The sequence below is a fragment of the Melopsittacus undulatus genome, chromosome 3, assembly GCF_012275295.1.
Source record: "Melopsittacus undulatus isolate bMelUnd1 chromosome 3, bMelUnd1.mat.Z, whole genome shotgun sequence".
Lineage (NCBI taxonomy): Eukaryota > Metazoa > Chordata > Aves > Psittaciformes > Psittaculidae > Melopsittacus > Melopsittacus undulatus.
In genome coordinates, this window is record NC_047529.1 from 107,264,194 (window position 1) to 107,277,135 (window position 12,942).

The 12,942-nt window shown below is 38.1% G+C and overlaps 1 protein-coding gene across 2 annotated transcripts in view; it reads right to left on the reverse strand.

Moving 5' to 3' along the window:
- Positions 1 to 12,942, reverse strand: part of LIN9 (lin-9 DREAM MuvB core complex component) — a 35,995-nt gene that overhangs the window by 19,836 nt on the left and 3,217 nt on the right. The window contains exons 1-4 of one of the 2 annotated variants that reach the window (XM_031051650.2): positions 8,765 to 8,824; positions 7,712 to 7,744; positions 6,813 to 6,907; positions 1,102 to 1,235 (exon numbers count right to left, since the gene is read on the reverse strand). In XM_031051650.2, the coding sequence (XP_030907510.1) occupies positions 1,102 to 1,235; positions 6,813 to 6,815 (137 nt within the window). In that variant the 5' untranslated portion in view covers positions 6,816 to 6,907; positions 7,712 to 7,744; positions 8,765 to 8,824. Of the gene's footprint in view, positions 1 to 1,101; positions 1,236 to 6,812; positions 6,908 to 7,711; positions 7,745 to 8,764; positions 8,825 to 12,942 lie in introns of those variants that run through there. The other variant, XM_005151862.4, reaches the window with a different exon arrangement.

A 12,942-nucleotide genomic window follows, 5' to 3' on the forward strand; every position in this document is an offset into this window, starting at 1 on the left:
AGTACTAGGAATAAATAGGGTTTGGGTTGTTTGGTTTTGGTTTTTTTGGGGGGGAAGGAGTGAGGAGGTTGATTTTTGCTCAAATAAGGAGGGAAAAAAAGCATGTGAAAGACAAATTCCTCCTTCAAAGGAATTAAATCCTACAGTTGATGAATTTAAAAGTAACTAAAACGGACATGTAATTTTTCTACTTGGGGTGAACGTATCCTGAAACGTTCTTCTGTTGCTATGACTGCCTTCTGAGCCAAGGAAAAGAGCCCCAGCAATCATGATTAAAATAGGAAGGAAAAGCAGTAATTATTTTGCTATGAATGAAATCCAGAAAAGAATGCTTGATAACTCTGAAGCTATTTAAAATATTACATACTAGTTTTTCATCTGTTAGTCAACTGGTGTAGATTTTAAGATTCCATTCATCAAAAATAATTTTTACATTTTAGGATTTTTAGGTTTTCATGATTAGGGACTAAAATAAAATGGATCTTTTAAATAATTGGCACCATTTTGCTAGTGGTGTTAAGAGAACAAGTGCCAAAGGCTCCGAGGGATAAGACTGCAGAAACAGTCTAGGAGATAGAGCAGGAGATCCAAGAGGGATGCCGATATGTAGACAAAACCTGAATAGTCACAAACCAAAACTCTGTTAGAGATCACAACAAAAAAAAAGGGTGATGGAGAAAAAAAAATATCCAAAAATCAATGTTTTACATCTTTTAGGGAAGCAGCAGTCTCCTTCCCATCCCCTGCATATAACATTGATCCAAGGGTTGAAAAAAGTCCAGGTGTTCTGGTACCTTCATGCCTAAGAGGCTAAAAACATTATGAATAAAATCTTGTATCTGGTAGAGGCAGAGGTGATAAAAAGATTATTTCCATGAATGACAGCTCTCCACAGAAGACTATCCAAGTAGGTTGTTCATTATTAAAACAACAACAAAAGAAACAAAAATCCCAAATAACAAAACAATGACAATTTTCAATAACTAATACTTTAAGAATAAACTTTGGAGTAGCTAACCACTATATGGAAATTTGCAGCTCAAGGTCAGAAAATTACTTGATTCTATACTATTAAGGGAGAATGATATAAACCAAACATACTTATCTATATTTGAATAGAACCATTCGTATATGCACCACTTGTGAGCTTTGGGAAGTTTGAGCAGGTTACGAAGCCGTAAACCAATCTTCTGTGATGCTTTCTTGTCTGGTGTTGGCATTGTTGTATTAAACTTCTATATAGTAAGATAAAGGAAACAGTTAAACGCAGTCTAACATTGTTAAATATTCAAATAATTACACTAGATTCTCTTGACAAAAGCTTGCACATTAACAACTGTTCCATCTTCATCACACATACTATTTCATGACAAAGTTTTGTTGCAGATCTGTAATAATCCTTACTGCATTATATCAGCAATGCATCAACTGAACAGATGCAAGCTTTAGCAGATCAATATAGCAAATTTTCTCCATGCACATATCTCTTCTAACACATTTTCCAACACTGGAACTATGTTATTGGTAACAGCAGCATGGCACTAAAGTACACACAGACTTCCAAAGTTTGAGGCACCACTGAACATGGTCTCTAATAGCATATGTGATGATGTGGCTCAGATACTAGCAACACCAACTGCCTCATTTGTAGTAGCACTTTTACTCTTGCTAGCTCTTCTTAACTTGAGCATAAAGCTAGCACAGAAATGTGACACAGCCAAAGCTTTGGGCAGTGCCTGATTCATAGAAATCTGCAAAATAAACTAGTATGGACATAAGCAAGTTTTGACTTCATGCATAATACATAGATATGTGTATAAACAAGAGTGCAGAAAACTGATTCCATACTTTTGTTCCAGGGTTGGCTGTCTTACTGACAGACAGAAGAACTCATTTGCAACAAAATCACAGCTTTTGGGAATATTACTTTAACTGAGCCCCAATGCCATAATCGAGTTGTTAACCTTCCCCAAATGCTCCAAAGCAGTTTGACCTTTAGTAGCACCAGTAACAGGATAAAGCATAAGGCAGGTCCTTGCTGGCTCCTGCTGCATGTCATCACTATTCTACATACAGGTCCCCTTTCTCCCACTGGAACTCCAAGAGACAAAGCCCAGCAGGACAGCAAGATCTGTGAGCTACAGCAGCTGCAGCCCCTAACCTGTTTATATAGCAACCCCTGGACCTCAAGAACCAGACATTTAAGTACAAACCAATCAAGCATACAGCATTATCCAGGCCTTTCTACCATTAAGAAACCATGAATAGAGAGAAATGCCATGGCCGTCATTTCTAAGTCTTCCCTGTTCGATGCTGCATGGTACAGTTCAGAACGCAAATAAGACCAATATTCAAATAGTACTTTTTCAGTGTGTCAAATTCAGGCTTATAAGGTGAAGGTACAGAGAAGTGGTCTGGAAGACAAAGGTACTAGAGAGACAATTCTTTGGGACTAAGAGATGTTGCCCTGTCTAACATAGCAATCGAAGGCTGAGAAAAATAATAGCTATCCTTGATACAGCATGAAAAAAGCAGACAGTCAAGTGGAAAAAGTAGGAAAAAAAGCTGTTTAAATTGGAAGACATTATCATTAGAGGATCAATAAGGTAATAGATGGCCATGAATCCATTAGGCTATAAATCTACGGCAAGTTCCTAACTGTTGAAATACATTCGTTCTGCAGCAGCCTCCTAAATGATGTAGACAGTGCAAAAGACATGGACAGTTTTTAACTGAAGATGAGTAAGTTTATGCAGACTACACAGGATACAACTGTTTGTGGGAGCAAGATGGGCAATTAGTCTGGAATCCTTAGCACCGTATGCTTAGGTCCAGGATCAAAAAGAACAGATACTCTCATAAACTGAGGAACACACTTGTGTGAAAAGTATAAATCTGTTTTGAATTGCGGCTTACTCCTAGCAACATCTTTCCTCACAAGAATATTCATAAACTGATAATGCAACTTGAGAAGCAAATATATTCTGATTTTCAACTAACACAGATAGGCTCATTGCCCTATGTGGTAAAAATATCCGCATCCATGTAGTTATCTGTAAAACCATCACAAAGTTCTGATTTCTTTTGGGTGACCTTATGTTTATTTGCCTGTCATCTTCACAGAAGAGTTGACTCCATTTTGAGTTTCTGAAGGGCTGCATGTATCAAAATTAAGAATGAACTACAAGAAAAGCAATCTGATTTCTCTGTTCATGCACAGAATTTACAGTGAGAGAAATTGAATGCCTTTTCTCTTGCCACCTACTGGTTTTAAGGCACATGGTACACAATAAATAGTGCCTCCTAGCAGTTAAAGATCTAAGGGCTGAGAGAAGAAGAAGGAATGTAAGATTCCAAGCTTTCCAGTGCTAACTATAACCCATTACTATACTGCTGGCCCAGTTCCACGGAAGTATTTAGAACCTAACTCCCACTTGTTTCCAGAGGAGTTAGGTGTCTAAACACTTGTGTATCTGAGTTTGCTTTGATTATAAGTGCATCTGTTAAACAGTTTACTCTAAATTCTGGGTCAAAAAAAGCACTTTTTCAAGCAGTGTATTTGTTCTGGTATGTTCTCAGTAAAAACATTAGCTGGATATAATTTTTTTTGGAAAGGATTTCTTTAAAGTCTAATAAAGTGTTGTGGGTTTGTTGTTTTTTAACTCTTTGGAAGTGCCTACACTGCAAACTGCCAAGAAGATGAAGTCTGAAGAAACTAAAGCTTGAATAAGTTACATGAAAATATCAGAAGAGAGAAGAATTTAGAATTTATGCTAACTAAAATTGCTTTGTGTTCTAATTGACTATGGCTCACAGAGAATCAGCAGGCTGATTGAACACAAGAAACCGTATTGTGAATGTGTGTCACAAAAAAACATTTCCATTTAGTTATTCCTCAACATTTTAACCTATGATAAAACACCCGTATTTCAATGAGGACGAAAGAGTAAAAGCTGCTTGAGTAAGGTGAAGACTTTGTGGCCCAACACAGGAGCCAGCCACTGCTGAAATGTGTCTCCTCTGCTGTACTGCACCCTGTAGCATTGCTTGTACTCCCAACTATTTACAAAACTGATGAGTAAAGGCAGAACAAATGCATATTTCACTTCTTTCGGTACAGATGGTGAAAACACTATAAATTGATCCGGGCGTGTCATCTGTTACACAATGTGAAGAATACTGATGACAAACATAAGCTTAGTAAGAGTTAGAAATAAAATAAATCACAAAAGTAAAATAGAATTTCACTAACAAGCATCTACCCTTAAGAAAGCTGTTTAATAAGTTTGTGACTGATTACAGTATCTATTTAAAAAGAGATATTCTCCATTAAATTCATCAGTGGTAGCAAAAAAATCTGTCTGTCCCACGGCACGAGAACAGCTGGAGCTTTCCAGGGAAATGCACCTTTCTTACTCTAAACTATATGTATTTTATAAATATAGCCAAATAAGTCTATTTCAGCAACAGTAGTGTTATGTATGTACTAGACACCTAAGCACATTCAGCACACAAAAGAAAACATCCATTCCTTGTAGATGTTACAAGCCAGGAAAGAGACATACACTGAACAGAGGTGGGTAACTAAATGGTGCCCACATCATATTAAGAGAGTAACTGGTTTATCGTATTGTTATGGATGTTGTTTTTCTCTCTTCATCTACATAAATCAAGTTATTTCCCTTATATCTTCCAATTCACTAACCTTAAGAACAATCTTAAATTTCAATCACAATGTCTTTATGGGTTTTTTTTATAGCATCTCTGCCATCCCTGACAAACCATCACCCTAAAAGAGGTCAGAACTATTCTAACTCCTGAGCAAGAAAACAATAAATATTGTTCCAACAATAAAAACTTCCAGTGCAGAACTCCGGGCCTTATTTATCACAGCATTCTGCCCACAGGATGAAGAGCCAGGCTGAACATTTTTATTTTAGTCTTGACATTTGAGATGGTGGTTCCAGAACAGTATTTTTCTCCTAAATAGTTCTTCTTGGTTTTATGAGATTACACGAGACGAAAAGCAACACAGGAACACAAATGCAAAACCAATCTAAACAAAACTTCAGAGTTCCTTCAACCTTATGATCTAGATCAAGAGAGCTATTTTACAACCCTCAACAGAAGCTGCCAAATTCTATTCCAAGGAACTACCCAAAACGATGAGAGTGCTTCATCAGTCTGGACTGCCAGTGCCTCACATGAGAATAAAATAACAAGCATGGCAAAGAGGTATCATCCTCGTGAGCTAAATAGGTCAGGCATTTTTGGAAAGATTTTTCAACTAAGAGTACCACAGATCTGCAAAACTTGCAGTGTTCAGGGAACTCAAACTAGTGCAAATGACTACATCACATCTCAGCAACATGGGCCACTGCTAAGACATGAGTCTACCCTCTGACCCTTCTTCCAGCTTTCTACATAATACTGAGCTGCATTCAAAGTTCAGCTCCTTATTTTTAATACCTACAGCCAGTACACTAAAGATTGACAAGTTTTCACACAAATATTATGCCTTCTGACTTTGATTTCTCAGCATATGTGATCTTCTAAGTTACGAGTAAGGCTTGTTTCTGTGATAAGATGGGCATTCCTGGGGAAGAGCTGAAAACCGTGACATAAACCTCTGAAGGAGGCTAAGGGCCATCACAAAGCTCTAGTCCTCTTATGTCCTCTAGCATGAACACATAGCAACATGCATATATATATATCTGCATCAACCCTAGCAAAATAAATACCTTCTCTTTGTTTGTCTACAGGGAGAAGGTGACACAACAAGCTACATATGACAGGTATTAGTCACACTGCTTAACGCACTACTGGATGCTGCTCCGGTGTTTTGACTGTGTGCAAAGTAGGCAAGTGCCATAGTTTTCAAACATAATGTTTCCCTTCTAATAAACAGAGTTCACAAAAATAATAATTTGAATAAAAACCAGGTGATAGCTGGCAAGCTGCTTGCAATTGCTGTAGAAGGCGGCAACAGCAGAAGATTATGGGAGGAGGATCTACCAAGCAAATGAGACTGTTTCATGCACTCTCCAGAGTGTAGTATAAAGAGCACATGGCATTACAGATGTAAACAAGGCTTTAGGTGCATTATAACTGATGGAAAAAACAAACAAACAAAAAATCACATGATTTGGAAAGGTAGAGGAGGCTGCGAACAGTCAAGAAGAGATGGAATGTGATACAAGGGAAAAAGAAACAACAAAGGGAAATGGTCAACCCAACCACCAGACACATGCCCTTGGAGGCTGTGGGCTCATCACCTTTCATTCCTCTACCCCAAGCTTGTTCTTTAACATAAGGTCTCCTGTGGTAGCCCTCAGAATACTAAAAGACATTTCACTGACATTCCTTTATTTATATGAAAATCTGCCCCCCAGAAGGCACAATGATGGAAGTGCATTATGACATTTTCCCTTCCTTTCCTTTACAAGTCACTTCTCAGCCATAATTAGAAGTGAGGTATTTCATGAGATAAAACAAATGGTTAATCAGAATTAGTGATTCCTAAGTTCAAGGTTGTAGACACAGTACAAACATTTCACACACAGCACTTGCATTACAAAAAAGAGAGAAGATGACCTTGAGACATCTTCAATAAAGTCAGCAATGTAATTTGATCATTCATTTACAAAGCATGTTTTCAGCTCATACTCAAACTGCACAGACTGCTTGGGAAGGACATAGTTTAACATACAGAAATTACAAAACTAAATCTCAGCCAAATTTTTTAATCCTTAAATTTGACTCACTCAAAGGTATTTTACCAATCCTGAAGTTGTCTTTTTATTGCTTCTTACCATTTCTGCTGCAGAACCAGCATTCTTGCTTTTCCAAACGGGTGTCTTCTGCAGAGAATTGTACTTTTCATTCCAAGAACTGGATAAACTTCCCTCTGTTGTGAAGAAATCATATCTTTAATATAAATATATGTATGTTTTAACATAACTACTACCCAAAAACTAGTATAGCATCATCAACTACCAATATATTTTTGTTACTTGCAACATCTTCTTTGGATTCAACTACAAATGGATTTTAGATTTCAGTGTTTTTATGAAATCATGCTGAACACTAATTGAAAGAGATTTTAAGTACAAGGAGAAACATGAACAAAACATTTTGTTCCTCCTGACAACATTTCAAGATTTCTTGAAGCCTCCTTTGCTGGAATCACGTCCACTGCTGGATTGACACACATCTATAGACAGCCATATAGCATCTGCAACTGAAAGATGGAGAGGGTAAAGCTCTACAAGACCTGACCTTCTTCTGGTTCTAAAAACAATTAAGTAGGTGCACACCAACAAGTAAATCAAGTTTTATTGAAATAAACCTATACTAGTTACGTATTCAACACACCCAGTGTCTTTGTGTAACAGAAGTCTTGTAATAGATAAAGAAACTTGTTGGGCAATATAAAGAAAGTGTTGGGCAGATTCTAAGTCTTCAGAATTTGTATAAATGTTCAATTTCAATTAAAATTTCAAATAAAAAGATATAATTTCAAATTAAAATAAAATTTCAAATAAAAAGATATAAGAAACAGAATTTTGATTTAACCCATAACTTCCTGACAGAAAACAGGACAAAACTGCAATTCCTTCCTACTGTAAATTCTATCACATGTACAGGTGTCACTAAGAACCATCTCATCAAAGTCAGACTGGGTACAATTAAACAGCACGTCTTTTCTTACCTTTCAAGCTCACAAGTGCTTTTGCTGAAGAACCTGCAATATATCAAAAAGTCCACATAAGTCATAAGTTATTTCAAACCATACAACATATGCAGAGTCTACCCATTCTTAGTTTATTCTTAGGCAGAAAGTGGAATTTAACACTAAATTGTTCAGAGCAGAAACAGTGAACCCAGTGCTCCCTCCATGACACTAAGTACAGAATAATATGTTTATTACCCAGTGAATCTTGAAAGCATATTCATGTTTTGTGGGTTCCCCCCTCCCCCTTTAGTTTCACATCTACAAAACAGCTTCAGACGCTGAGCACTTTTGTTTTACAGAGCAAACTGGGGAAAGTACATGCATTTGTGATGGAGAGGCAGAAGCAGGGCCATCAGGATCATCAAATGGATGAGATACTGGCTTTTCAGCATGGACCGCTATTCTGAAAGATCTCAGGCACTTCTGAACATACAATAATTTTCCTCTATCAATCAAGAACAACCCATTCAGTCAAGGGTGAGTATGTCAACAGTGGAAAACACAACTCAGCAAGAGGGGGAGTGTGTCAGTCTCATAGCTGAAGTGCCTGAGATCCTTTGTTAACCACCAAACTCAAATGCTTCACCTGTGAAATGATGGTGGGTCAGCAGAGCAGGGCATTAGTTGACTGGCATCAGAAACAACAGGTAGAGAAGTGATGGTTGGCACAACATTACTGCACTACCCACTAGCTTTATAAAATCACCACTCCCAAACAGCATTAGTTGCCAAGGAGTTTTCCACATGGGACAGTTAATCTTCAACAGATGCATGCTAGAATAAGGCTGATCATTTGTTTTCACTTAACCTGCAACTAAAGTAATGTAACTGGAAAAACGCATTTTTATTTAGGAATACAAGTGTCCAAATAAGGAATTCCTGATCTAGGAAAGTTCAAAGTTAAACTGAACTATTTTAACATAACAAGCCGCAGAAAATTATTAACACCAACAGTTCTGTAGCTTAACACCTCAGAATATATGTAGGATATAAAAGTGACAGTGTAAATATCTATAAGCTTAATTTTACCTTGGAGGCAACAATGATACGTGGAGTTTCTTGTCAAACTCTTCTATACTGATTTAGGGGCTACATACATCAGCTTCATGGAATATGGTACATCTCCCTGCTTTTTCCATTTAGCATGTACTACCAGGGCCACCAACCCAGAAACTAGGATGATCTCCTAAGCAATAATGTGTTGCAATAAAAAATTATCAATATTTAATACAGATTTCAGAAACTATATAAAACTATATAAACTATATTTCAGAAACTATAAAAATTGCAAAAGTGATTCAGGATAGATTAAGTTTATTAAAATTATCCAAAATTTTAGTTTAAATATTTATTAATTTATAGTGTCCCAGCCTCATATTAAATGCCAGTAATTTTGTACACAACTGTTCTGAATAACGTATAATCATAGGCAGTCTTTTTAACCAGCATTTCAATTACAGAGATTAAAGTAGAATATACATACTTGAACGTACATAATATATGCTTGAATGTAAATACTTATTATGACAGTGACACTGACTTCATTTCTACAAACATCAAACACCAAAAACAAATGGGTGGAAAGGAAGAAATAAGGCCTATGCATCACTTAAGGTATTACAACCAAAATCTACTTCCAGCTCCTCCAGGTTCAGAGGATCATAGAGGTGACTTTCTTAATACTGAGAGTAAAAAGAACCTCAACCTAGGGAGGAAGTACATCCAGCAGTGGCTCAGGAATTAGCAGACCTGCTTTCAGTAGCCTACACTATCATTCTATTCAAATGGGAACTGTACAATTGGCTTAGTCTTGCCTTTAGCAACCTACTCAGTATTGCTTTGTGTACGTTAGGGGAATTCATTACTTGAGCACAGTGTTCACACTTGACTACTTCTGAAAAATTAGGGAAGTTTTCAGAACTAGAACTAAAGACCTGCCTTACTGTGATAAAAGCAAGACGCTTCAATCTTGTTCTTCCCAAAGAAGGTCAAGATCAGCATTGATCACAAGTATCTACACAGGAAGATAATTCAGACTGTAAAATAGCTTTGCAGGCTTTCTTTATAAGTAAAGGCATAACTAGATCTATTTGTCAGAAAATGGCATTGGGTAAGTTCAGGTTAGCAATGAATACAAAGTTTAACAGATCTGATGTAACTATACCAAGAAAGGTCATGTTGAACTCCCTACCATTAAAAAAATCTTTAACCCAATCTTACATTGATTTTTAAAGAGAAAACCATAGATTAAAAAGGAAGCATGGAATTGATGCACAGAAATTCCAAACAGAAGTGTCCTAGCATGCTTAATGAAGAATGTAAGATGATTATAATGACCTTTTCTGGCCTAAAAAATACCTGTAAAATATGTGCACCACAGATGTGCAGTAAAAATAACTGTGTGCTAGATTCTGAGGCATTTAATAGTATGGTAGCAGGAAGCTCATTAGTAACTAAGAGTCAGGAAAAAGTGTATTTATGTGTTTTATAAGACTTGCAAGAAGCAATATTCATGAAGTCCATGTAAAGCTGAATTAAAAAGAAATATTAAAACTGAATCAATACTAAAATAGCCTTAAGTCCACTGAGTTTAGCATAAGGATCCCAGTGCTTTCGTGCTAGAAACCAGATGAGCTCCAGCAGCTGCAGGGCCTGGTGGTGGACAGCTCCCCTTACCCTGAACCACAGCTCTCCTTGCTCTGGCTGCCAGGAATCCTTCCCTTAGTCCCTGCCTTCTTCTCCCAGCACAAGGGAGCATGTACAGAGATTTGCCATGAAGAGAACCTAAACACCCTCCTCTAAGTGCTCTGCAAGCCGTATGGAAAACTTAAAAGGAACACTGGGAGATTGCTCTCCAAAAAGGATTCGTGATGTGGAAACAGGCTTTGAAGCACAGGAAAAGAAGTGCAAAAGCTTTTCTCCTTTTCAATAATTAAAGTTGAGTTCCAGTTTAAAATCAAGCAAGTACTTACTGCCACCCCTCATATGAAAATATCATAATTGAACAGAAGAGGTGAAGCATGACTACAATTCAATACAGGCAGTTATGAATGCCCTGATGTGTATTTTCAGTACCAACATGAAGCAAAGCAGTTTAAATACAGCTTCTGAACAGCTGATCTTAAAATTTAAACAGGAACACACACAAGCACATTATATTTGTAAAAGTGTTTTCAGATTCTTTTAGAATTAATTCCTAACAGTTGATTTTTGAAAATAAAGGTTACAAGTAACCACAGAGATGTTCCATAGCTACTGATTTTACTAATGTGTGGGCACAAAGGGGCATATTTCAAAATTCTAGGATCCAGATCAGCAATTATACAATGTAAAACCTTTTCTCTTCAGATCATTACACTATTTTTCCTAAATTCTGCACAAATGAGCAGTTATTTTAACACTGGTTGCATGACTACCTGAAAGACCTATATTATTAAACTACAATGCCAGCATTACACATAGTATGATGGGAAACTCACGAAGAAGAAAGGAAAACCACGAGCCTTCATTATAGATTGAGTCATTAACCCTCTGAGAGATCACTCATCTACACAAGCTCAGCACAAGTTGTTTCAGCAGAGGAAGCATCTTAAACAACTGGCCACTAAGAGGATAGCTTATTTAGGAAATGAGGGGTTGTAGTGATAGGACAGGGGAGTTCAGATTGGATATAAGGAAGAGGTTCTTTACTGTGAGGGTGATGAGGCACTGGCACAGGTTGCCCAGAGAAGTGGTAAATGCTCCATCCCTGGCAGTGTTCAAAGCCAGGCTGGACAGACTCTTGAGCAACATGGTCCAATGTGAGGTGTCCTGCCCAAGGCAAAGGGCTGGAACTAGATGATCTTAAGGTCCTTTCCAACCCAAACCATTCTATAAAAAGCATGTATCAGGGATAAAAGTGGCTGTGGGGAGCTTTTAAACTCCCCCAGAATCTGGGGCTTGTTGAAGAGGTAAATGCATAAATAAATGAACAATAATTTATTTCTTCAAGAAGGAATCAGTATTTCCCTCATGTTATGAGCCCATTAATAAACTGACATGTATTTTGTCAGCTTAGAGAAGGCTCTGAGGAGACCTTACAGTCTTCCAATACCTTAAGGGGCCTACAAGAAAGCTGGAGAGGGACTTTTTACAAGGGCATATAGTGACAGAACAAGGGGGAACGGCTTTAAACTGACAGAGGGGAGGTTTATATCAGATATTAGGAAAAAAATCTTCCCTGTGAGGGTGCTGAGGTGCTGGCACAGGGTGCCCAGAGAAGCTGTGGCTGCCCCATCCCTGGCAGTGTTCAAGGCCAGGTTGGACAGGGCTTGGAGCAACCTGGTCTAGTGGAAGGTGTCCCTGCCTGTGGCAGAGGGTTGGAATTGGATGAGCTTTAAGCTTCCAGCCCAAACCATTCTGTGATTCTGTTTCCAAAGCCTTATTAGCTATTGGATGTAAGTCAGTTTTCCTGACATGTGAGCCCTTTTACAGGCCTTGTGCAGACAGTAACCACAATACCAAAGCCCTTTTTTTGCAACACTGCATTCTCATGATGGACAGTATACTGATACCATAGGAGCACACAATTTTAAAGGTACAAAGCACAAATGATCCCACAATTATTGGGTGTGGGTACTATTTAGCAGCCACAAAACTGATCTTGAGCCTTTTCCCAAATGCTGTAATTTGATGTAGTTCTCAAGTGCCTCAAGCGAGGCTCATGACTCCTAAGGAATAGAAAACGAAAGTGGCAAGAGATGTACCACATCCCTCCTCCAGCTACCCAGGAAAGAATCAGAGCTGAGTAACTGGTTGTGCAGGGAAACTGTGAACCACACCATGAGGTTGTGCCAAGGGTAAAGACAATGGCTCCATCTCTGGCAGTGTTCAAGGCCAGGAGGGACAGAGCCTTGTGGCACATGGTCTAGTGTGAGGCCTCCCTGCCCATGGCAGGGGGTTGGAACTGGATGATCTTAAGGTCCTTTCCAACCCAAACCATTCTATGGGTCTATGATTTCTACATGAAGTGCCACCCTTCTGCTGCGACCCCTATCCATGGGATAAAAGGCCATGCAGAAAGATCCTTGTCCCTTCTTACGCCTGTCCTAACACATGCACCCCTAAAAACACCACTGGCGATGTCTACCAGTGTACAGTATTTGGCAATATACTGTTTTCAGTATCTGTACTGTAAAAGATACCTATCACTACTTCAGTCTGGCTTC